The 26,899-nt window shown below is 43.4% G+C and overlaps 1 protein-coding gene across 1 annotated transcript; it reads left to right on the top strand.

The window, feature by feature from the left end:
- Positions 1-400: 400 nt before the first annotated feature.
- On the top strand, positions 401-24,103 carry LOC310785737 (nephrocystin-1-like; the record flags this gene model as incomplete). The annotated part of the gene is made up of 11 exons (XM_083646870.1): positions 401-430; positions 1,752-1,885; positions 2,135-2,222; positions 9,023-9,124; positions 11,294-11,371; positions 11,479-11,566; positions 14,932-15,026; positions 16,311-16,439; positions 18,165-18,239; positions 20,168-20,278; positions 24,095-24,103. The coding sequence occupies 11 exons, from the start codon at positions 401-403 to the stop codon at positions 24,101-24,103; spliced, it is 939 nt and encodes a 312-aa protein (XP_083502996.1).
- Positions 24,104-26,899: the final 2,796 nt, after the last annotated feature.

Below are 26,899 nucleotides of genomic sequence, written 5' to 3'. Positions count from 1 at the left end.
ACTTGATTTGGGGGCAGAACGAGCCCTACGCAGCATTCAAGCACCAGGATGGGCCAACGTCAACTCCAGTCCCTCCCACTTTCCAATGGTCAAATCAAACTCCTCCACAGGCTATGTCCCGCATCTCTAGCCTGTTTGGTAATACGTCACACAGACCCATTTCAGCTTGTCTTTAAACTGTGTGTACTAGTCATTTGACTCGAATGGCCACCTCTGCTCTGGGCTGTTTCTCTAACCCAGGTTGACAGTCTGCTGCAGGATGTGCAGAAGAGTCGGTGTGGAGCCACTGAAGAGGCGTTTCACAGGTAAACAGACAGACAGGCAGACAGACAGACAGACAGACAGACAATGTGTCCACTTAACAAACAGGTGTCGAGAATTGCAGACCTCGGCTCAGAAGATGATGGGAACACTGAAGAAGCTGACCAAGGTTAATGCCATACTGTCATACTTTTAGATTACACTTAAAGGTCCCAATTCGTGCAGCTGTAACCTCTTAAAAACGTGTGTCTCTGGTCCATAAAACATGATTCTGGATTAATCTGTCGAAAATATTGCAACCCCGTTTGTTGTGACGGAGTTCTCACTTCCTCATCTCGTCGCTTCCCAAGAACGGTCTGTTTCTATAATATATTCAGAACTAACAGTTCCCATTGGCCGCTGAGGGAGAGCCCGCCCCAGGCTCCCAGCGGCCAATCAGATTAGCGTCTGTGGACCAGCACGCTAGGTTGCGAGTTATCGTTAACTTAACGGTTACTACCTAAAGAGGACATCTCAAAATGCCTAGACTTACCGAATGCACCTCTGCAGTTGCTGGATCATGTACAGTTGGCGTCGCTCCAGCTAGAAGTGTTAATTTTGTGGCTATAGACTAAATGGTGCAGGTAGCTTGTGTGAGAGGGACCCGCGCAGTATGCAGGAGGAAGCTAGTGACGTCGATATTCTCTCCAGATTCCTCTCTGGGCAAACGACGCGTTTGGGGGTGTGGCTTGGAGGAGACTGCAGGGGGACGCTGGATAGGGACAAATCCAACTGTGGCAGTTCTGAGCGTGTGACGACTCATTACAGGGAGGGCTGACAGCAGTATATATGCATTTACAAGTAAAAACAGCTTTTGCACGGAATGGGACCTTTAAAGGACGTCACCGGAGAAAAAAACGCTGATTTATTTGCACATGATCTCAAACATATCTGAAAACTGAATTAAAATCAACTCTCAATAACTGTCAAACTAAATGAATGCAAATCAACTCTCAATAACTGTCAAACTAAATGAATGCCTGCAAATTGTTTACAGTTTTGGGATATGTGTGAGATCATGTGCAAAACAAATCAGTGTTGTTCTCCTTTTTTAAAGATTATTTTTGGGGGTATTTTGTCTTGATCAGATAGGACAGTAGGCAGACAGGAAAGGTGGGGAGAGAGAGGGGATGACATGTGGCAAACGACCACGGGTTGGATTTGAACCCGGGTCGGACATGTGAAGAACAGCCTTTGTGGTGCGCGTTCTACCAGGTGAGCCACCAGGACGCCCAGAAGTTCTCCTTTGAGCCTAAATAAGCTGTAAAGAGTTCAGCAGTAGAATGAGCCTCAAGTTCTGCATCACAAAAATGACAAACAACTAATATGACCTGTTTTGTTTGGTCTTTTCCAGACAGTTTGATGTAACCCTACTATATTCTGTTGTGTCTGATCAAAGCTGACTCTTAACCTAAACTGAAACAATAACCTGCTGTCTGTGTTGTCGTCAGGCCGATGAGCCGGCTCCGGTGGGGAACTACGAGCAGAGGAAGCAGGAGGAGGAGAGACGACTGCAGGGCCTCATGGAGCATCTCCACAGCCTCTCTCTGGAGCTTTCACCTCCAGGACCCAGCGCTGCTGCACGGTAGGGGTGGGCCATATGGCCCTGAAATAATATCACCGTATTTCAGGGTATTTCTGCCATAACCATATTCTTGACAACATATGTTATTATTAGTTTCAAGAACATGCAACAAAATAAGTGTGTTGTATTCACCTTATGTTCAGACGCGGGAGTGGGCCAAATTCTTACGGGTCGTGTTAACACTTCCGGCGGTCACGGCGCGAAATATAAAAGAACGTCAAATAAGAGAGTTGTTCTTGTAGCGGACAGTGCAGGGGGTGCAGGTCAGTCTGACCCTCGTATCTACACAGCACTCAGCGACTTCAGAGGAGAACAGGAAGGAGATCTTTCTGTTCAGGTGAGTTACTTCCTGTTTCCCGAGATCGCCCCTGCGAGGGCAGCATTCGGCCCACAATGCATTGTGATGGTTCATCATTTCCTGCACATGGAGCAACATGGCAGAAGAAGCGATAAATAAATGATCACATTCATTCAAACAATATTAGGATTTAGTCTTCAATGACATTAACTCATCGGTAACATCTAATAATCATCTACAGAGTATTTGTCACATTTCAACAGCTTATTAGTTGTAGTTGACATTCAACAATTCAACTGTTCAACAGATTTAGAGTTCTCACCGGGCCTGAAAATTCAAACCCCACCCGACCCGACCCGAGTAAGTTGAAGCCCGAGCACGTCGGGTCCCGTCGGGCTGAAACTCTAAGCAGATTATCTATAGAGTCTATGTGACAATTTATGAACATACATGTTACACGAGGTTCAGGTGTGTGGAACAGGAAGCAACAGAATCTGTTTGTTAAATGTAAACTAATAAGCTTTTCATACAACATCTACAGACAAAGACAAACAGCTGAATTGTTGAATCTCAACTAGGGCTGCACAATTAATTGTATTTTCATCGTCATCGCAATATGAACATGCGCAATAAACACATCGCAAAGACTGCCTGAAACGCAATGAATAACAAAAGTGGTTTTATTTACACGTGTCATTCATTCCCACTCAGCATCGGATAATTTTGTCTTGTGTTGTAAATCCAGCGTACACCTTTCCCTTGCAACAGTGCGCTCCGCCCCTCTGCCAAAGCCCAAACACGCTGTGTGTAGTTTCAGCTAGAGTCAGTGTGTATTTAATTTCTTTATTCAGTGGGCATAAGCTATGTTTGGGGTCTATATTAGCATTATTAAAGCAGAAAGACATAGGACTGTATAGCTAATATGCATGCTTTAATATCTGTTTATTTATCGCAAGTCGTATCGTCATCGCTATATTGAACAATGTTATCGCACATCGCAGATTTTCCTCATATCGTGCAGGCTCAATCTCAACTAATAAACTGTTACTATACTCTGTAGACTCTGTGTAGGTGGACTATCCAAATAAAGTGTTACCATCTCGCTAATCTTTTACTACTAAGGCCCCTTTCACTATTTCTATAAAATGGCTTCTTATAACCAGGTCTAACAATTGTTTTTCCATCTTCTCGAATAATCATGAAAAAGAGGTTTTCTGTAAAAAACAAATAAAAGAGACAAAAAGGCACTCTTCAATGTGTTTGCATGACTGCAAAATAAATTGCTTATTTGTTTTTGTTTTTATAATAATATTATAAAAACAAAAACAATAAAAATATTATTTTTATTGCGAGGCGGAGTACAGTCCACATTGGTGCATAGTCAAGTGAACATATTTTTTTACAGAAAACAATATTACAGGTTAGAATGTACAGTTATCTTCCCCCCCCCCCCTCCCTTTTTTTTATAACACACAAGGCTGAACAAACATAATAAAATAAACAAAACAAAAAAACAAAAACAAGGCGAAACAAAAAAACAAAAGCAAACAATCACACACTCACACTCCAAGTTTACAATGTGATGAGGGTACTTGCAAAAAAGGAAATATATGTACGTATATATACACATATTGTGCATTGGGTCCTGCACAAGAGGAGATCAACCAAGCGAATCACCCACCACCCCCGACTTCGTCGAGGTAGGCCAGAAACGGCTCCCAAACGACTAGAAATCTCCCGAGTGAGTTGGTCCTCAGGTACCTGAGTCTCTCCATCCGTATAACAGAGGGCATGTCTGCCAGCCACAGCTGGAAAGAGGGTGGAGAAGGGGACTTCCACTCCTGCAAGATGAGTTTCTTGGCAACGATTGTTCCCTGCATCAGAGATTGCTGCACAGCTGTAGAGAAGTCAAAAGAGGACTCCGAGCAGCCAAAAATGGCAAGTTCTGCCTCTGGCTGAAGGGCTATCCTGTAGGCCTTAGAGTACCAGTAAAATATCCTGGCCCAGAAACCAGTCAGTGAAGGGCAGCTCCAGAAAGCATGAGACAGAGTGCTCTCCGATATACGACACCTGACACACAGTGGTGAGACAGAGGGGTACATCTTGTGCAACTTATGGTTAGAATAGTGAAGACAGTGAGTGACCTTAAATTGAATCAGCTGGTGTCTACTGTTAACTGAGCAAAGCTGTATCACGGACATACTCTTGTCCCATATTATGTCAGACAAGTCAATGCCAAGTTCCCCCTGCCACGCTTCTCTAATCCTCTCTGTAGAGGCCGTGATACAATTGTCAAACAGACATACAAATCTAGAAATGAGATGCTTGGAGTGAGCAGGGCTCAGCAATACATCAAAAAATGCATTTTCATCTGGAAGCACTTCAAAAGTGTGAATTTTGGATCGAACATAATTTCTGAGTTGCAGGAATCTGAGCCAGTTCGTGCCAGGCAACTCAAACTTCCTCTTCAGTAGATCAAAGGATGCGAAGTGACCATCTATATATAAGTCTTTGATGGAGACCAGCCCCTTCTCCCTCCAAGCGTCGTAATTTTTGTCTGACCATGGACACAGAAAAGAGTGATTGAAACAGATAGGCGTATGGACAGAAATGCCTGGTAGGCTTAAAGCACTCCTAATTTGGTTTAAAATTCTGACAGAGTTTTTCACAACAAAGCTTAAATTTCCTAGGGTCCCAGGGTTCTCTAACTTAGCAAATAGCATGACTGGCAGTGAAGAGCTGTCAATAGAGCTGGCCTCCATTTTTAGCCACAAGGGGGCCCCAGGGGTTATATTGCCAGGGGTTCCCTGGCACCAACACATTAGAGCCCTAACATTAGTAGTAATGCCTAAACACTGGTAAGGCCAGCCCTCCTGCAGACTTGGGTTTTTGCAGATGAATTTTCGAGATTCTGTGGTTCTTATAATTCCAGATGTAAGAAAGAATTATGGAGTCCAGTTTTGAAAAAAAAGCTGATGTAAGAAAGATGGGGAGGTTTTGGCACAGATAGAGGAACCTGGGAAGTGAAACCATCTTAATTGAGTTTATTGCGACCGATCATGGACAGGGGTAGGATTTTCCAGTTTTCTATACATTGTTTAAGCTTTAAAACAAAATCCTCAAGATTCAGCTTAAATATTAGTTTTGGATCTCTGGGTATGGTCAAACCAAGATAGGTGAGGTGGTCTTTTGCCAATTTGAATTGGAGATTTTCCAGAAAGCCGGGGGTAAAGGCATCAGAGAGCGGCATAAAGTCATTCTTTGTCCAGTTAATTGCATATCCGGACAACTTACCGAAAGAGGTGAATAATTGTAGAAGAGGGGGGATCGATTTTTCAGAGTTATGCAAGTATAAAATTACATCATCGGCATACAAACTAATACGCGTTTCAATACCACCGACCTTCAGGCCTACAAGGCTTGGGTGGCTGCGTATTTTTAGGGCAAGGGGCTCGAGCGCGACGGCGAAGAGGGCCGGCGAAAGAGGGCATAAATTGCTTATTTGTTAAGCGGAACTCATGGTCGGGTGTCAAGCTGTCACGGTACAGCTGGCGAACCTGCCGGCGTGCAGCTCCCCGAAAATGTAATATAATGTAATATAATATAATATAATATAATGTAATGTAATGTAATGTAATGTAATGTAATGTAATATAATGTGATATGATATGATTATAATATAATATAATATATTAGGATATAAAAAACGATTTCAGACGGACAAGCCCGTCTTTTATTGTCACACGATTACACATCAACACATGCACGGACGGCCACAAACACACACATGCTGACGGTGGCCGGTGAAATTTGTCCTCTGCATTTAACCCATCCTGGCTTGTCCTTTCCTCCGGGGGGCAGGCCAGGAGCAGTGGTCGCTTTCTCGTACAGCTCCCGGGGACCAACTTCGGATGTTGTCGTCACTGGTCGGATGACGATGACGATCTGATCTTCTGCATGTTTTTAATGGGGGGGGGGTTATATACGGAGGAACCCCCCTGGGGGAGCACGGGGAGAACATGCAAACTCCACACAGACAGAAAGGCCCTTACGACGAGATACCCCACCTGGGCAGTAGGCACTGAAGATATGGGGGGGAACACAACCAATATGATACAATATGATATAATATGATATAATATAATATAATATAATATATTATAAAACGGCTCTCTCAAATCAAGCAATCTGATTGGTTCACAGCCATTGTATAATTCCAGTAACCGAGTTCAATAACCCATGGCCATGGGTTATTGGTTGCCATGGCAACTCTCTTACTAAAAGGCAGCGCTGCGCTCGAGCCAAACAGCTTTCTCCTGATCTGCTGTATGGAGGGTCACTAGTCCTTACAATGAGTCATTATGGACGCATGATGGCACGCAACTCTCTTACTAAAAGGCTTTGGTTACAATGACAATGTAGAAAAAACAAATGGCGGAGACAGCTGTCAGATCCTTGTGAATCGATCTTCGCTTATAACTTTACTAATACTTCGCAGAAAATTATGTTTTGTACAAGAATAGACGCAGGCTAATGTCTTCTTTGCAAAAAAAAAGGCTGTTAACCCCGCATTTAACCCCGTAACGTTAGTTGGTGTCTGGCTTTCCAGAAAGCTCTCAGCTTCTCAGCAAGCGCTGAGAATGCAGCACTGCGCTCGAGCTGCGTGTCGGGCTTTCCAGAAAGCTCTCAGCTTCTCAGCAAGCGCCAGGATTGGCCAATGTCAACTTCAGTCTCCAGAACGATCCAATCAAATCACCCGCACGTTCTTGCGGTCCCGCCTTACAGTAGTGTTTCAACTGACTCTACCAGAATGCCATGGCAGTCGGACTTATAGTATTACTATTATTATTATATTATCATACTTGGAAACCGTTTTATAAAAGCAATATAGCACACGAGCTGCGTGTGTTGTGGCATATATCCCGCTGCTCAGCAGTTATCCCACTCGGGCTGCGGCCTCGTGGGATAACAGCTGATCAGCGGGATATATTTGCCACAACACACTGGCTCTCATGCTATATTGCTTAAATATAATATAATATAATATAATATAATATAATATATAATATAATATAATATAATATAATATAATATAATAATATCATATATCATATCATAATATAATATACTGTAATGTAATGTAATGTAATATAATGTGATATAATATGATTATAATATAATATAATATAATATGCTATAATATGATATAATATGATATAATATAATAAAAATAATATAATATAATATAATATAATATAATATAATAATATAATTTAATGTAATGTCGATGGGGAGATAACAGGAGCGAGTGAAAGCTATGACCAAGTATATGCACTACATTCTCTCCTTGGGCTAACTTCTACTCATTGAAATCCTAGTGAATTCACACCATTGACTCATTTTGCTGGGGACTCCCCTGGACCCCCTCATCAAGCTGACATTGGAGCATGTATGTCTAGCTGGCGCCGTGCTGTCCTAAAGTTTCTCACTTGATCAATTGATGGAGGACATTTTCTTTCATCTTGGCCTTTTTATTTGGTCTTACAAATGTTGTCCATCATCTTGACTTCAACCAGAAGAGGGCGCTCACGCCCTTCAAACAGTGTTTCCACACTTCTAGTCCTAGTAGAATCATTCTGAAATCTAGGCTGATACAGAGTGAGTGAGCTAAAGAGAGAGTGGTGCCAACTGATGTCCAAAATGCTTGATAGACACGTGACTCACATAGCTATTAGTGTGTGTGGGGGAACAGTTCCAGGAAGTACGCTTGAATGCATCAAATAAAGCTGATAATATACAATTTGATTCTTTAAACATCTTTAAACCCTTTCAAAGTACCTCACAAACGGCCCATTCTGCTGCAACTCTACACTGCTGCTTAATCCAGAAACTTACTTCCAGGAACTATGGCGAGGTCAAACAAATACAACAAATCAACTGGTCCATTGGAGTGAATGGAGATGACACAACTCTTATATCTCTATGGCTCTGGGCTGATAGGACTCACGCAAGGCAATTACACACCTTTATTTTCAGCCACTGTTTGGTGTGTGGTGAAGATCAACCCCTAGACCAGTGGTTCCCAACCTTGGGGTCGCGACCCCAATTGAAGATGTCACTGATGATGATACTTATGATATTACCAATGTACTGAAATTCTGGGGTCCCTAGATTTTTGTCAATGTGGCATCACAAATCAAAAAAGGTTGGTAATCCCTTCTCTAGACCATTTATACAAGTCAGATATTCATTCTGAAAGCTTTCCTGTCCATCAAACAGGCTGATGGAATTTCTCAATGTAACAAGGTTCATAAATAAGCAGGAGAAATGCAGAAAGTTAAGTGATTGGAATAGAACAGTTGTGCATTCTGCAAGTCAAAGAAGCAACTTTGTATAAATGATGAAATGCAAAATATTTCACATCTAATCCTTAGGCCCCGAACACACCATACGCCGAAGCTATGCTGCAGCGTGGAGTCAGTTTCATTTCAGCGTCCTTGTGAAGAGACGAGACCGATCACACCAGCACGCGGGCTGCAGCGATAGTTTCAGCTTCTGTTCTATTTTTCAAGCGCGCTGCACCCGAGCTGCCAGGCACGAAGTCAATGCAAGTTGTGAGCAGGGGGAGGGCAGCGCCGAGCGAAGCGTTGGGGAAGAGAGAGTGCTTCTGGTGTGAATGGCAAGGCGCCTGCTCGAAGCTTCCGTGAAGTGCTGCTTCCCAGGGCTTAAAATTTGGCGCGGGATTGCGAGAATCGCGCATATTTTTGTCACATCCCGCAGATTTGTAAGTTATAATGTGGGAGAAGTCGTGCAAACTGGTTTGTTGCCCTGTGTTTCAGAGGGGCGCGGTGCTGAGGATCATCAGGAAGACGGCAGATGGATGGTGGCTGGCGCAGGACACTAAAGGCAACAGAGGAGTCGTCCCTAAAACCTACCTGAAGGTACACAACCAGTCAACCAGCCATTTTGTGTCTCAAGATGACACTGATGACACCAGTTTATTTCATTGATTTTCACTCCTCCACCTGTCACTGCCCTCTTCTCCACTGCCCAGTCACTTCTAGTCATACTATTACACTGCCCAGTCACTTCTAGTCATACTATTACACTGCCCAGTCACTTCTAGTCACACAATTACACTGCCCAGTCACTTCTAGTCATACTATTACATTGCCCAGTCACTTCTAGTCACACTATTACACTTCCCAGCCACTTCTAGTCATACTATTACACTGCCCAGTCACTTCTAGTCATACTATTACACTGCCCACTCACTTCTAGTCATACTATTACACTGCCCAGTCACTTCTAGTCATACTATTACACTGCCCAGTCACTTCTAGTCATACTATTACACTGCCCACTCACTTCTAGTCATACTATTACACTGCCCACTCACTTCTAGTCATACTATTACACTGCCCAGTCACTTCTAGTCATACTATTACACTGTCCAGTCACTTCTAGTCATACTATTACACTGCCCAGTCACTTCTAGTCATACTATTACACTGCCCAGTCACAATAGTCATACGATTACACTGCCCAGTCACTTATAGTCATACTATTACACTGCCCAGTCACTTCTAGTCATACTATTACACTGCCCAGTCACTTCTAGTCATACTATTACACTGCCCAGTCACTTCTAGTCATACTATTACACTGCCCAGTCACAATAGTCATACGATTACACTGCCCAGTCACTTATAGTCATACTATTACACTGCCCAGTCACTTCTAGTCATACTATTACACTGCCCAGTCACTTCTAGTCATACTATTACACTGCCCAGTCACTTATAGTCATATGATTACACTGCCCAGTCACTTATAGTCATACTATTACACTGCCCAGTCACTTATAGTCATGCTATTACACTGCCCAGTCACTTCTAGTCATACTATTACACTGCCCAGTCACTTCTAGTCATACTATTACACTGCCCAGTCACTTCTAGTCATACTATTACACTGCCCAGTCACTTATAGTCATACTATTACACTGCCCAGTCACGTATAGTCATACTATTACACTGCCCAGTCACTTCTAGTCATACTATTACACTTTCCAGTCACTTATAGTCATACTATTACACTGCCCAGTCACTTATAGTCATACACAGCCAGCAAATTTGGCCTCCAGTAAAAAATGTATAGGTGTGTCATCCATTTAACATCTACAAAATTCCAAAATCCACCTTCCACAGTTTGTCCTGCTTCACACTCACACATCACATTATTTGGCCCCCATACTGTTTACAGTTGAATGTGGGCTGAGAACATTTGAGATTTTCAAGTGGGCCATGAGTGGGGAAAGGTTGTGAACCGCTGGCTTAGATGATTAAAACCGCTCACTGTACCAAAACATTTCAGAGTGGTTCTGGTGTCAACGATGATGAAGATGAAGATGATGATGATAATGATGATGAGGGGTCAGACGAGGAAGAGGAGGAGCAGGATGGTGAAGACATGGCCGAGGACCAAGACAAACGGAGGTGAGGTTCTCCGTTTTAAAAACTGGAATCTGCTGAGATTTGGTTTTACTGTGTTGTTTCCAGAGGACCAGTTTTGTCCTTCAGATTATTCTGAGTGATGCGGTCAAATTAAAGGATCCCAGGACTATATTAGTTATAAAAAATACAGCACCAACACGAGGGTCGCAGGTTCGCGCCCCATGTTGCCTTGGTCGGATGTCTATACATGCACAATTGGCCGTGTCTGCGGGTGGGAAGCCGGATATGGGTACGTGTCCTGGTTGCTGCACTAGCGCCTCCTTTGGTCGTTGTGGTGGAATAGCATGATAACTCCATTTGCTACATCCTGCCGGTGAAACGCCTCGCTGTCCGGTGAAAAGAAGCAGCTAGCGACTGCACATGTATCAGAGGAAGCATGTGCTAGTCTACAACTTGCCCCAGGTCAGCAGAGGGGCTGCAGCAACGACGGGGACAACTTAGACAGGTGGAATTGGCCGAGTACAACTGGGGAGAAAACTGGGGGGGAACAAAAACGACGACGACGACGACAACAAGTGATCAAAATACGGAATTAATTTAGATTGAAATTGATGATGATGTTGTTTTAATGATGTTTTCTCTGAATAATGTCAGTGTTTCCATTCCTCTCTGCTCTCTAACAGCACTGCTTCCCATTCCAACTGGTCTACTGTCAGGAAGGCTCTGACTGCGGTGACATGCTCTCCACGCACCAAGTGTTCTGCACTGCATTGAGCATTCTTATTGTTTTCACTGTGTGTGTGTGTGTGTGTGTGTGTGTGTGTGATTGTGATGGACAGATTGATACGACCGATGTGCTCTCTGCCATGGGGGCGATCCCATCAGGATTCAGACCATCAACTCTTAATAAACTGCTGGTGGAGGAAGGTTAGTACACACACACACACACACACACACACACACACACACACACACACACACACACACACACACACACACACACACACACACACACACACACACACACACACACACACTTCAAGGAGGACTAACCCCTAAAAATGTTTTTTTCAGCTTTCAACTGCATTATGGCTTTTGAGGTGGTGTGTGAAGGAAAAATCTCTACATTTGAGACTGAACTGTTAGAATTCTACATGGTACACTGTGTCATTTTCAGGCAGTGAGAGTGCCCTCTAGGGGTTCAAACCTCCTTTTTTTGGGGCCTCCAAAATTGCAGATTTGATTCAGCGTTACGTCACGGTGAACCCCCCCTTTCCAGATACATCCATCTGCATCTCGCCCCGCCCACCGTGTACATTCTCCCGCCGGAAGTGTACGTGTACAGAGCACAGACCTACTCCTTAAAAAAATAAAAGACTTGATATTTTTCTTTTCAAATCGGCGTAGGTATTATGATATTCTATGTTTGTGTGCATTAGTGTATTTAGGATGATTATGTTTGCATGATTCATGACTGATGTTGACAGACAATTCCCCCCAACATTGATCACATTCCCGGGGTTGATCTGGCTAGTTAATCGGCTAGCTATGCTACTAGCTAACGTTAGCTAGCAACTCGTCCATCCTGTTCCTACCCACGCTAGTATTTTTTTTTTAACCTTTATTTATACAGGGGGAGTCTCACTGAGAGCAATGCTCTCTTTTTCAGGAGTGCCCTGTTCACATTCACACACACATTCATACCTGGAAGCTGACCAGTACAACCACAGTCTGATCTGCTGGCCACTGATCAGCTCCACTGGAGCGGTTGGGGTTAAGGGCCTTGCTCAAGGGCACCTCAGTGGTGGTAATGAGGGAGGGGCAAGCGCTGCCTTTTCACTTTCCCCACCCAGATTTATCCTGCTGGTCCCGGGGATTGAACCGACGACCTTCCGGTCACAAGCTCGCTTCTCTAACCATTGGGCCACCACTGCCCGCCACTGCCCGTATGAGCTCCATGGTCGGCCTCTGAGACCCAGGACAGCCCCCTCACCCCACCCACCTTCCATGAATCTGCCCAACTGCATACCCACTATTAGCACCCCTCCCCAGGCTACACACAGACCCCCGCCCCGCCAGGACCTTGTCCTCCACGGACCTACGTTACCCACTGGCTGGACCTTGCTGGCCCAGTGGCCCACACTTAAGCACCGCTCCCGGGGTACAGACAGCCAGCCATCCCGCGGGAGCTATCAAACGTTAGCTTGCGTGCTAACATCAGTGTTTGGCCACTGCAGTGCTCGCCTACCTCGCTCGCAGTGACTGCTTTTATTTTTGAAGGAGTAGGTCTAGAAACGTACTCCGGTCTGTACGTGTACACTTCCGGCGGGTCTGAGAACGTACACGGTGGGCGGGGCGATGGTGCTCCGGCGCTGCAGATGGATGATACTGCCCCTTTCCCCCACTCATGTGATCATTAGCTAACACCAGAGCCATATAATACAAGAGTTGCAACATCTCGTCTAGGATAATTGTTGTTTTTGTTTTAGTTGTGTGTGTGTGTGTGTGTGTGTGTGTGTGTGTGTGTGTGTGTGTGTGTGTGTGTGTATGTACATGTATGTGTAGCCTATGTATGTATGTATGTGGATGGATGTATGGATGTATGGATGGATGTATGGATGTGGATATATGTATGTATGTGTATTGAGTACTTTATTGGTGTACTTTTTTTAACTTTTTAATTGTACTGTAACTGATGTGTTTGACCACAGGAAGAATAGACGCTGCTGAGGCAGTGACTAATGGGGATCTGAAATAAACAATAAGTGCGCCTGCAGTTAATTTGCATTGGAACAAACTAGCAGGTGGAATCTGCTGCCTTTTTTCTTTTTCTTTTTATCAAGCAGCATGCCGTTAACTGGTCAAATGTAGTTGATGTTATATAGGGTTGTCACTAGGGCTGTCCCAAACGATTATTTTCTTATCGATTCGACTAACGATTATTTTTTCGATTAGTCGATTAATCTAGCGATTATTTTCTATTTAATTTTTTTATTATATAACAATAAATTTACCCAAAACAAATAAATAAACAAAAACTTCTCAATTTCAGTATTTTATTTAACCATCTCATTCTCGTTTGGGGAAAAACTCTTCCACACTGCTTTGCTTCCTGAAAAGAGAGAGAGATAAATAATAATATAATACTGTAGGGAGGGACATATTTAAAATTAGTCTAAGTCTAATTTCCATGTCTGTTATTATGATATGATCATATGAATTATTATTATTATTAATATGAATCTTATTATATAATAGATAGTGCCTGCCTATTTGTCAGTTGCCTGCTCTCATCACGAAAATACTGGACCACCTGACACATAGATTAAATTGATCATCATCATCATGATTCATCACTGTATGTATGAACCCTTTCCCTAAACTGAGGAGGATCAGTATTTTTACAGGACATGGATTTATTTAATCACTGGAGTAATGTGCATTGTGCAGCTAACTCAGCCAAATGTATGTTTGCATTAGTGTGGGGGTAAGGAAATAAATAATACAAACGATTTACAGACTAACAGTCACAGACTGTAACAATGGTCTGTAACGTTAGTTTTGATCTCATCTTACATGGCCGTGAACCCAAACAGAAGAATGTAAAAAGCCGAATAGCACTGTTAAATGATGCACGCAGTAAATTAACGTGAGCAGCAACAGACTAACAATGGTCTGTAACGTTAGTTTAATCAATTTTCTACATGTTAGCCATGAAAGCAAACGGAAATATGTACGTTAACGTTAAACGGCCGAATAACACCGTTAAATGGTGTAATGTTATGTTCGCTGCGGTGCAGAAATGACTACTTTTTCCGGCCATCGCTGCCATCTTTTTTGTTTTGTGACGTGTCGACGCACGTAGCGTGCGTCGACGTAATTACGTAGTCGACGTCATCGATTACGTCGACTCGCTGGGACAGCCCTAGTTGTCACGATACTAGAATTTCAGCTTTGATATCAATACCCAAGAAAATATCGATACTTGATACCATTTTCGATACCACAGCGAAAAAATTACAACACATTAAGAGGCATTTCTTTTTTTATTATTACAACATGAGAATCTTTTTTTTATGAATTTGTGCAAAATAAACCTTGCTGTAAAAGACCATTTTTAATTGAGAGAAGGGATGAGGAAGCGCTGCGTGGGTCCTTGGTCAAATCACTGAAACAGGTGCTCTTTGGTGTGGGTGCAGAGAAGCATGAGTAAAAGTTCAAGTGGGATCCTTGACCATCAGAGACCATCATTTGTTTTGTTTTACTAACTGATATAAACATTTCTTCTGTAGGGCTGACGTACAGAGGAAGTCATTACCTTCAGCCTGAGCTCAGCCAATCACAGCTCTCCTTTAGAGACCTCTTCCTGGACCCAGACACTGGCAAGGTGAGACAGTGTGTTTGTCTGTATGTGTGCAATCTGCGTACCTCAGAGTCTCTCAGTCTGACGACTAATACGAGTCTGGGCCAGACGACCGGTATGTCGGTTGTCCGAACCAAGACTTCCTCTGAGAGAATAGGCCTTTTTCACAGCAGCCATTTTGTGTCTAAAAGGCAGGAAGTAACACAGGTGCACCAAGACTTCATCTGAGAGAATTGAGTTGGAGTTGATTGATCGATACTTTTTGTAGGTGTTTTAGGTCGACGTCATTGTGGCTCATCTCTCTAAACAGATAACTGCATTTGAGACATTGTCAGACTGGAAACAACGATGGAAGTGGAAGTGTTGGTGCAGACGTCCGCTCTACATCGGAAAGCCCAAAGTATCAGCCGTCTGTCTCAGAGTCTTATTAGTCATCAGCCTGAGAGACTCTGGGTGCCCAGATTGGTATTTGTTTGTCTGTGTGTTTTAATGGACCAGGGCAAAGCCTCTTAGCCTGGTAAACCAGCCGGTCACGTCAACTCACATTTCAGAGAACGGGGAAACCATCTTTTCCGCCGAGAAACCCCGCTGATGTAAACTCCTGTACTTGTTTAATTGTTGTTATTGAGTCTATTTCAGCAATAACTGCACTTTATGGCTGCTTAAACTCGACGAATGTTGACATTACTACTCGAGGCGGACAGGCACGGAGGCAGCCATTACTGTTTTTCCAGCAGCGTTCCTGATTGGCCGGTTATGATATCAACTACGAGGCTGGTCGCTGATTGGCTCGTACGCTTTGCAGTTTCTGCAGAAAGCCCTCCCAGGGCTTGAGGCCAGACGGTCTGGTAGAACGAAATGTAATGTGAGTTCATTTTACCAGGCTAAAAGCCTCTAGTCATTAATTAATGCTTCTGTTTCCTCTCCTCTCCTTTCCTCTCCCCTCCTCTCAACTCTCCTCACCCCTCTCCTCTCTTCTCCTCTCCTATCTTCCCTTCTCCTCTCTCCTCTCCTCTCTTCCCTTCTCCTCCTCTCTCCTCTCCTCTCTTCTCCTCTCCTATCTTCCCTTCTCCTCCTCTCTCCTCTCCTCTCTTCTCCTCTCCTCTCCTCCCTTCTCCTCTCCTCTCTTCTCCTCTCCTCTCTCCCCTTCTCATCTCTTCTCCTCTCCTCCTCTCTCCTCTCCTCTCCTCTCCTCTCTTCCCTTCCCTTCTCCTCTCCTCTCTTCTCCTCTCCTCTCTTCTGTTCTCCTCTCCTCTCCTCTCCTATCTTCCCTTCTTCTCTCCTCTCCTCTCCTCTCCTCTCCTGTAGGTTCGTTCTCGTCAGGTCAGGACGAGTGTTTGTTTCACCCTGTGGAGCTGCAGGAGGATTCCCACTCCTGGTGTTGGAGTTCAGGTCCTCAGCAGACACATTCGCCTCTGTGCCTTCGATGGAACTCAGGTGGGGCTTAAGTGTGAATTCTGCTAGACATAATAATAATCATCATAATAATAATAATCATCATCATCATCATCATAATAATAATTCATTTAATTTATAAATCGCTTTTCAGTGACCCAAAGACGCTGACACAGTATGAGTACATAGAAAACAAGATAACAACAGGCAACAGATACAAGTAACAATTAACACATCGATCAGGGATCTATGGAAACAGAGGGGAGGGAGGGAGAGTGTGGGAGGGACAGGGGCCAGACGGAAGAGACGGAGGTGGGGAAAAATAATTACATCATAATAATAATAATAATTAATTTTATTTATAAAGCCTCCCGAAGGGACGTGTTTGATGGTGTGACATCACTTGGCCGCGCGGACACTCGTGGAGATAAATGTACGCTTTAGTCTGTCATGAAGCCATTTCCTTACCCAGGTCCCTGCGAAGTAAAGTTGGCTGAATCAGAGCTGCAATTATTAATCAATTAATCGATTTGTCAATCGACAAATATTAATCGTTAACGATTTTCATAATCGATTAATCGTTAAATGTGAATATTCTCTGGTGTCTTTAGTCTTCTATGACAGTAAACTGAATATCTTTGGGTTGTGGACTGTTGGTCAGGACAAAAGAAGACATTTGAGGACGTCATCTTGGGCTTTGGTGATCAACATTTTTCACAGTTTTGTGACGTTTATCGAGCAATCGACTTAATTGAGTAGCCGAGAAAATAATCAACAGATTAATCGTTAATGAAAATAATCATTAGTAGGGCTGCACCTAGGCTGAATAGATACTGCTGATTGAGTTAATAGCAATATACAAATTATTATTACTATTAGTGCTGTCAAATGACAGAAAATTAATTTATTACAATTTTGATCATCAATTACTTACTTGTTTTAATCATTTATCAAGTAAAAATACCAAACATTTCCTGGTTACAGCTTCACAAATGAAAAGATTTTCATATTATAAAATGAATAATTTTGGTCAGTCTAAGTAAGATATTTGAATAGTCACTTTTGGGCTCTTTTGTGATGTTATTTTTTTCTTTTTTTTTAGATTTTGTAGACTAAATGATTAATCGATTAATTGAAACAGTAATTAATTGATAATAATCATTAGTCGCAGGCCTACATTTTTATTATGGCTCCGCCAGCGTTAGCCGAGCCGGAGGCATTATGGTTTCAGGTTGCCCATCCGTACGTCCCTCCGATGTTCCTTAACACGATATCTCAGGAACGCCTTGACGGAATTTCATCAAATTTGGCTCAAACGTCCACTTTGAATCAAGGATGAACTGATTACCTTTTGGTGGTCAAAGGTTGAAGTTGAAGGTCACTGTCTCTGTCACGAATGCCATTTTTGAGCTTGTTAACGCGATATCTCAGGAAGGCCTTGAATGAATTTCATCACATTTGCCTCAAACGTCACTTTGACTCAAGGATGAACTGATTACATATTGGTCCTCAAAGGTCAAGGTCACTGTGAACTCACAAACGCCATTTTCGAACTCTTTAGTCACATTTTCGAGCTCGTTAACGCCATATCTCAGTAACGCCTTGACGGAATTTCTTCACATTTGACTCAAAAGTCCAAGTCTGGACAGACATGGATGTCGACTGCTCACTTGTTTGGCGGAGGCATATATCTGCGGTGCGGTCATTGTAGTTCTAGCTGATGTTGTTTGGATGTTCTGTCTGATAGTGAAGGGACTGTGTTTGCAGGTGTTGAGTAACATCCACACGGTGAGGGCGACCTACAGCTCCAAGAGCCCCAAGACCTGGAGCTTCTCTCCCAGGGTATGAAGAGGCAGGAGTCCACACAAATGCTTCTTCTTTGTTATCTTTTTTTTTTTTAAGAAGAAGAAAAGCAACAGACATCGCAATGACAGACACAAAGAATCATATAATCCCACCTAGGAGCAAATCAAAATAAATCAAAACAAGTTCATCCCTTCCTCCCACCCATGTGGCGTCCAATGCCCTCCCCTCCCGCCCCACGTTAGTTCTATATAACAGTACAATAATCATCGATGTATGATTAATTAGGGATGCACAGGGAAACATCCCTGCCGATACGACGGAACAATGATGCCCTAATTACGCCCACATGTTCCATGGTTGACTAGCTATTCGATGCCAGTAATCCCCGGTGTGAGGGTGTGCACGCCAGCATGACTTACTTAACCTAAGTTGAAGCACAACTTAGGTTCACACAAAATCAGGCACAACACGCGCCAATTCTGCACCAGGAGAAACCCGATGCTCCCCGAAATCAGGCAGAAAAAATAAATTAATACATAAATAAATAAAAAGATGTGGGATACATCGGTATCGGCAGTCGGGCATGAGAGCCGGAAGGCATCGGCAAATTGGACGTCGACAGAAAATCCCACACTGCAATAAAACCAAAATCGTTGAAGTACAAAGTATTACCAAACTTGAGGATGTTCAAGCCAGCAGCTGTTTAGCAACAGAAGCCCTTCTGTTGACCACATGATCATCTCAGTCCACGCTGCTCTCTTTCTTTACCTCAGGTGACAGAGACTTCTGTTGACCACACGATCATCTCAGTCCACACTGCTCTCTTCCTTTACCTCAGGTGACAGAGACTTCTGTTGACCACACGATCATCTCAGTCCACACTGCTCTCTTCCTTTACCTCAGGTGACAGAGACTTCTGTTGACCACACGATCATCTCAGTCCACACTGCTCTCTTCCTTTACCTCAGGTGACAGAGACTTCTGTTGACCACACCATCATCTCAGTCCACACTGCTCTCTTTCTTTACCTCAGGTGACAGAGACTTCTGTTGACCACACCATCATCTCAGTCCACGCTGCTTTCTTCCTTTACCTCAGGTGACATAGACTTCTGTTGACCACACGATCATCTCAGTCCACGCTGCTCTCTTTCTTTACCTCAGGTGACAGAGACTTCTGTTGACCACACGTTCATCTCAGTCCACACTGCTCTCTTCCTTTACCTCAGGTGACAGAGACTTCTGTTGACCACACCATCATCTCAGTCCACACTGCTCTCTTCCTTTACCTCAGGTGACAGAGGCTTCTGTTGACCACACGATCATCTCAGACCACACTGCTCTCTTTCTTTACCTCAGGTAACAGAGACTTCTGTTGACCACACGATCATCTCAGTCCACACTGCTCTCTTTCTTTACCTCAGGTGACAGAGACTTCTGTTGACCACACGATCATCTCAGTCCACACTGCTCTCTTTCTTTACCTCAGGTGACAGAGACTTCTGTTGACCACACCATCATCTCAGACCATGCTGCTCTCTTGCTTTACCTCAGGTGACAGAGACTGCACTCAAACCCAATATAAAACCCTGCTTACAGTAACCCTAAGTATCATGCTGTGGTTTGAATGTGTTGATCTCATCTACGAAAGATGCATGGAAGTATGTTGGCACCAAAGGTTGCCAGCGAAACATTTGTGGCCACTATTTGGGGAACCCTGCCATAAAAGTATGGAAGTTCGATACCCAGCCCTGTTCATGACTTCACATTTATCTGACTGATGATTCCTCCTACAGTGTACATGCCATGACCGTCCCATAAGTGAAAGCAGACTTAAGTGTTTGTGTGTGTGTGTGTGTGCGTGTGTGTGTGTGTGTGTGTGTGTGTGTGTGTGTGTGTGTGTTTGTGTGTGCGTGCGCGCGCTCGTGTGTGTGTGTGTGTGTGTGTGTGTGTGTGTGTGTCCAGATGACCGGTGTCCTGCCCACCCTCCTAGACGGAGACTGTTTTCTGCGCTGTAGCTCTAACTCTCCTGACCTGGGAATCCTCTTTGAACTGGGAGTTACCTTTATACGGAATGTAAGGCTTACACACACACACACACACACACACACACACACACACACACACACACACACACACACACACACACAGAAAAGCTGAATTTGTCCATCTGATTTGTGTGTGTTTGTGAAGCGCTGGTGTGTGATGAACTGTGTGTGTTTTTAGTCGACAGGAGACACACACACACGCACATGCACACACACACACACGCACACACGCACGCACACGCACGCACGCACGCGCACACATGCACGCACGCACACACACACACACGCACGCACACACGCACGCACGCACGCACACGCACGCACACATTTGAAATATTTATTTATGTCAACATAAATACAAGTATGCAAAGGCCATAAACAGTAATAGTGCATTCAAATGCTGGGAGTCAGTCAGTTACATGAGTGCCCAGATGGCAACCATAATAATGCATACACATAAGAAACACACAGGATGATAACATGACAGGTTGATATATACAGTTATACTGTAATGCAAGGTAGCGGTCAGTATCCACTTCATGGGTACAAAAAGCAGCGCCTCCTCCATATTGAGCGGCTGCCGATAATAGTAGATATTGAACAATATCTCACTAACTGCTTGGCCCTTCTCTTTGGGAGACCAGCCATCTGAAGGCCTCTCATAACCAGCTTATGGACATGACCTAGGCTACCAATTATGAAAACTAGAAGTTTACACCTGTAGCCCAGCTGTGAAATGGTCTGTTCTAGCTGTTGAGACACACACACACACATACACACACACACACACACACACACACACACACACACACACACACACACACACACACAGACACACACACACACACAACACGCACACAGACACACACACACACACACACATACACACACACACACACAAACACACGCACCATATTTGTTCATTCTTATATTTTACTTGATTATGTTGGTTGCATTTAATTAGGGCTGTCAGCGTTAACGCGTTAATCGCGCGTTAATGCGTGCCGATCATAACTGTCTGTGCAAGCTCAGCTTTTTCATTTGAAGCTGGTCTTGAATGCTGAAAAAACCAAAGTAATGGTCTTTTCTAACTCTAAGAAGATAGTCAAATCTGAGTATTGCTACTATTCAAGGTCAACAGATTGAGGCAGTGTCCACCTACAAATATCTAGGTTTTTTAATTGATGACCACCTTTCTTTTAACACGTTCACTGCCAATGACGAGTTGACTCGTCAAACACAATCCAACCGTTCACTGCCAATGACGAGTTGAGTCGTCAAATTTTTTTTTTTTTTTTTTTGACGGTGCTACGTGGATCAATGCCCCCCGCGTCTCCTATGGAGATATTGGAAGTATTGAATGTGTATAATCTATTTTACCGACCAGCTAGGTGGCGACGGTGCTCTCCCAACAGAGAGAAAGTCAACCAAAAGCAGCCGCGGGAGGAAGCCTTGAATGAATGAGGAAATGGCTTGGCGATTTTACAGTCATCAGTCACCAGACTCGCCCGAGAGCGGCCGCGCCAGCAGCAGCACACTGAGAGCGGAGAGCGGTGCTCTGGCGTGGGGGATTGCAAATTTGCATAATAGATTATGGGTGAAACACACTTTGAAACGCCCGCAGAAAGGCCAGAATCGCACGCATTCCGAAAACCCAGAAACGAACGAGCCTCATTCTCATACTGTAGGCGGGGACGCTTTCGCGCTGCTGCGCACGGGCGCACGGCGGTGGGGGGTTCCAGAAATGGACTGGGTGGGCAGCATAAAGCCTAGAGTCGCACGGGGCTTCATCGGGGCTCTCAAACCCAAGAGACGAGTGAGCCCTATCCACACTCGCTGCCAGGGAGGGAGGCTGCTCAAACTCGCAGCAGCAGCAGCAGCAGCAGCAGAGCACTCGCTTGTGACAAACGCAGGCTGAAAGCCACCAGACACGCCCACGGGGGGAGGAGTTTGAAGGAGAGGGCGTTCGGAACTATATTGTTTGGATGTCTGATCTCTCACTGATGCCAAAAATAAATGGTTAAAGTGACTGTTCTGCCTGTTTGATTGAATTTCACAAAACTGCGATTATCTCAGCTTTCACTCTCAGACGCTGAAACCATGCTGTACTCAACGGCTAATATCTACATAACTACTAACTCTACAAACTAACTCTTTTAGACAGAGAAAGCACACATTCTATTAGTACTTTTGTGAACTTTGTGTTCACAAACTCCAAGCAGAAAAGAATCCTCGGCTCTTGTAAAATGAGCCAGAATCCTCAAAAAACGGCTTGGCAGAAGCTACCTACAGCAAAAAAAAAACGGCTGGCAGTCAATGTGTTAAGCATCATATACAGCATATGGTGAAAAGTTGAAATTAAAGTTAGGTTTTTATTTTAGGAACAAATCGTGTTTTTCTCTTCATGTCAGACAGAGATAGGTAGAAGCAACATTTCTGCCTGTTCTTGATTATGGTGACGTGCTGTACATGAATGCCTCAGCTCACTGTCTTCATATGTTGGATACTGTGTATCATGGTGCTTTGAGGTTCAGCCCTCACTCATCACTGTACATTGTACTCAATGGTCAATTGGCCTGCTCTGTCGACTCGCCGGCTTAGTCACTGGTATGTTTTTATTTATAAGGCCATTCTCGGTAGACTTCCTGAGTATTTATCAGTCTTTCTGTCCCAAAAGCACTGTACTTATGGCTTACGGTCTCAGGACGTTTTGCTCATGACTGTCCCTAAAGCTCGGACGGAGATGGGCAAAAAGGCCTTTATGTTTTCTGCACCATCCTCTTGGAATACCCTGCAGAATGGGCTTAAACTATGGGACCTAGTTACCCTTAGTGAATTTAAAGGCATTGTAAAGTCCCTGGAATTTGATTCTATTAACTGTTAATGTTTTAATTGATGATTCAAATGTATTTTTTCCTGCACCCGTACTGTATTGCACTCTCGAGCTTGTTTGTTTTCTTGTTTGTTGTCTTGTTGTAAGTTTTACTGTTTGTTGTGTCTGAAACTATGTAGCTGCAGCCATTCAGGTCTCTCTTGTAAAAGAGATATTAATCTCAATGAGACATACCTGGTTAAATAAAGTAAAATAAAATAATGCGTTATGATCAGAGGAGGCACCACTTCAGTGACCAGGATATTGCATGTTTTGGTGAGGGGTTCCTATATGAAGGAAACCCCCAGGGGGCACGGGGTGAACATGCAAACTCCACACAGAAAGGCCCTTTTGACGACCCCACCCGGGCGGTGGGCACTCGAGGACATGCGGACGGGCACGCACTCCTTCAGTGCTCACAGCGTCCCAGGTGGGAATCAAACCCAGGACCTTCTAGCTGTGAGGCGACAGCGCTACCACTGCACCACCGTGCCCCCCTTATGATCTGATCTGATCTACTCTCTGCGTGTAGGACCTATGATCTGATCTGATCTACTCTGTTTAGGACCTATGATCTGATCTGATCTACTCTCTGTGTGTAGGACCTATGATCTGATCTGATCTACTCTCTGTGTGTAGGACCTATGATCTGATCTGATCTACTCTGTCTGTGTAGGACCTATGATCTAATCTGATCTACTCTCTGTGTGTAGGACCTATGATCTGATCTGATATACTCTGTGTGTGTAGGACCTATGATCTGATCTACTCTACAGTATGTGTGTAGGACCTATGATCTGATCTGATCTACTCTCTGTGTGTAGGACCTATGATCTGATCTGATCTACTCTCTGTGTGTAGGACCTATGATCTGATCTGATCTACTCTCTGTGTGTAGGACCTATGATCTGATCTGATCTACTGTGTGTGTGTAGGACCTATGATCTGATCTGATCTACTCTCTGTGTGTAGGACCTATGAGCTGCCAGTGAATGGCGGCACTCCCTATGAGAAAGACGTAGCGATGGAGGCTTCAGTAACCAGAGGAGGTAAGAAGGAGCTACATCATAAAAATGTAGTTGTAATTGTGTGGTCCTTATACACACACATTATCATCATTACCTACAAGTACAATAATGCACAGACTTTGTTGTGAGCAGATTCATGTAGGAACTATTTTCTTTTCATGTAGGAACTATAGCTAGCAGCTAGCAGGTGTAGTTCGGCCAAAAGAACATAGTTCCTCCATGAAACTGCTCATAACAAGGTCTGTGGATTATCTTGAGTAACCGGGTCATGATTTCTGGAAAGAGACATTGCTCTTGAGTTTTTCAAATGTATTTCTTTGGCACTTTGAGCAGCACAAGACAAGTGCCATCCAGTTCCATTGTATTGAAGAGAAGGCAGAAACTCTGCAGCCGATATCTCCAAAACTCAAGCAACTAACACAAAATGATATAGATGGATAAATAGCACTACAGGAGAGAGGGAATATGTGTTTTGAATTTTAGGGTGAGCTGTTGCTTTAATGCACTGAAGATGAATCATCACAGACTCCGCCAATAGTATGAAATGGTAACTCTTCCCGTCTCCTAAATGGGCGTGGTCATCTGGATGTGTTGTGACTGACCTAACATGTTGACTTGAGCTAGAGATGAGTTCCCAAAACTGAATAGCACACATAAACACAAAACTGAATAGCACACATAAACACAAAACTGAATAGCACACATAAACACAAAACTGAATAGCACACATAAACACAAAACTGAATAGCACACATAAACACAAAACTGAATAGCACACATATAAACACAAAACTGAATAGCACACATATAAACACAAAACTGAATAGCACACATAAACACAAAACTGAATAGCACACACATAAACACAAAACTGAATAGCACACATAAACACAAAACTGAATAGCACACATAAACACAAAACTGAATAGCACACATATAAACACAAAACTGAATAGCACACATAAACACAAAACTGAATAGCACACATATAAACACAAAACTGAATAGCACATATAAACACAAAACTGAATAGTACACATATAAACACAAAACTGAATAGCACACATAAACACAAAACTGAATAGCACATATATAAACACAAAACTGAATAGCACACATAAACACAAAACTGAATAGCACACATATAAACACAAAACTGAATAGCACACATAAACACAAAACTGAATAGCACACATATAAACACAAAACTGAATAGCACACATAAACACAAAACTGAATAGCACACATAAACACAAAACTGAATAGTACACATATAAACAAAACTGAATAGCACTAGGGGTGTCACGGTACACAAAAGTCACGGTTCGGTACGTACCTCGGTATTGGGGTCACGGTTCGGTACGAATACGGCACGGTACAATGGCGGGGAAAAAAAATCTTTTCATTTTTTAAATTTTTTATTGAACCTTGGGCATTCCTTTTGAACAGGCAGTACTAGTTCTCCACCTAGTGTCACAAACTGGTACAACATGGCCCTGTTTAAAGCAGTGAACAGTACAAACAATAACATACTCTCTTGCATTAGGTTATATTTTGCTGGCTCGGTCACAATCAGCTACAATGCTGAAAAGCATTTAGTTATAAAAATACAAAAATAGAATACAAAAATTAAACATGTGCAATTGGAGTATTTCAATTTGTTCAAATTAACACGTTCACTGCCAATGACGTGTTAATACGTCAAAAAAAATCCAACGGTTGACTGCCAATGACGTGTTAACACATTGACTGCCAGCCGTTTTTCAATGCTGTAGGTAGGTTCTGCCAGGTTTTTTTTTGAGGATTCTGGCTCATTTTACAAGAGCCGAGGATTCTTTTCTGTTAGGACTTCGTGAACACCAATCATCTAAAAAGAACTAATAGAATGTGTGCTTTCTCTGTCTAAAAGAGTTAGTTTGTAGAGTTAGTAGTTATGTAAGCATTAGCAGTTGAATACAGCATGGTTTCAGCGTCAGAAAAAATATTCAGAGATAAACGGCTTTTTGTGAAATTCGATAGAACAGTCACTTTAACCATTCATTTTAGGCATCAGTAAGACCTAAACAATAGTTTTGAACAGTAATTTCCTCCATAACAGCAGGAAACTCCCCTCTGCTTCCAACTCCTCCCTCCGTGGGCGTTCTTCTTGGCTGCAGCGCCGTGTCACAAGCTTGTCACCAGTCTCAGTGCTTTGCTGCTGCTGTGCGGCTGTGCCTGGCTGTGCCTGTCTGCGCGGCCGCTCTTTGAGGAAGTCTGGTTGGACTCGCTCGCTTCTTGGAGTTTTGGTTGAGAGCTTTGATGAAGCTTTTGCGATTCTGGTCATATTTATGCTGCGTGTTTCAAAGTGTGTTCCATCCGTAATCTATTATGCAAGTTTGCAATCCCGCACTGCCAGCAATCAGCGCGAAAACCAAAGCGTTTTCGGCAATCCATTTTCATGAGAATGGCTTCGTCACACTGCTTTTTGCTTGCCTTCCTCCTTCCTTGTCGCCACTTAGTGGGTCGGTGGAATGGGTTGTACACGTTGTACACGTCCAATACTTATATAAGAGATGTAAAAGGGTTAGATGCACATCCCACCGTCAAAAAAAAAAAATTGATTCTGAAAACGTGTTAACACGTCGTTGGCAGTCAACAGCTGGATTCTGAAAACGTGTTAACACGTCGTTGGCAGTGAACGTGTTAATACGTCAAAAAAAAGATTTTTTTTTTTTTGACCGTGGGATGTGCATCTAACCCTTTTACATCT

Source organism: Poromitra crassiceps (assembly GCF_964638095.1).
Source record: "Poromitra crassiceps genome assembly, chromosome: 11".
NCBI lineage: Eukaryota > Metazoa > Chordata > Actinopteri > Beryciformes > Melamphaidae > Poromitra > Poromitra crassiceps.
This window is presented reverse-complemented; position numbering and strand designations above follow the sequence as displayed.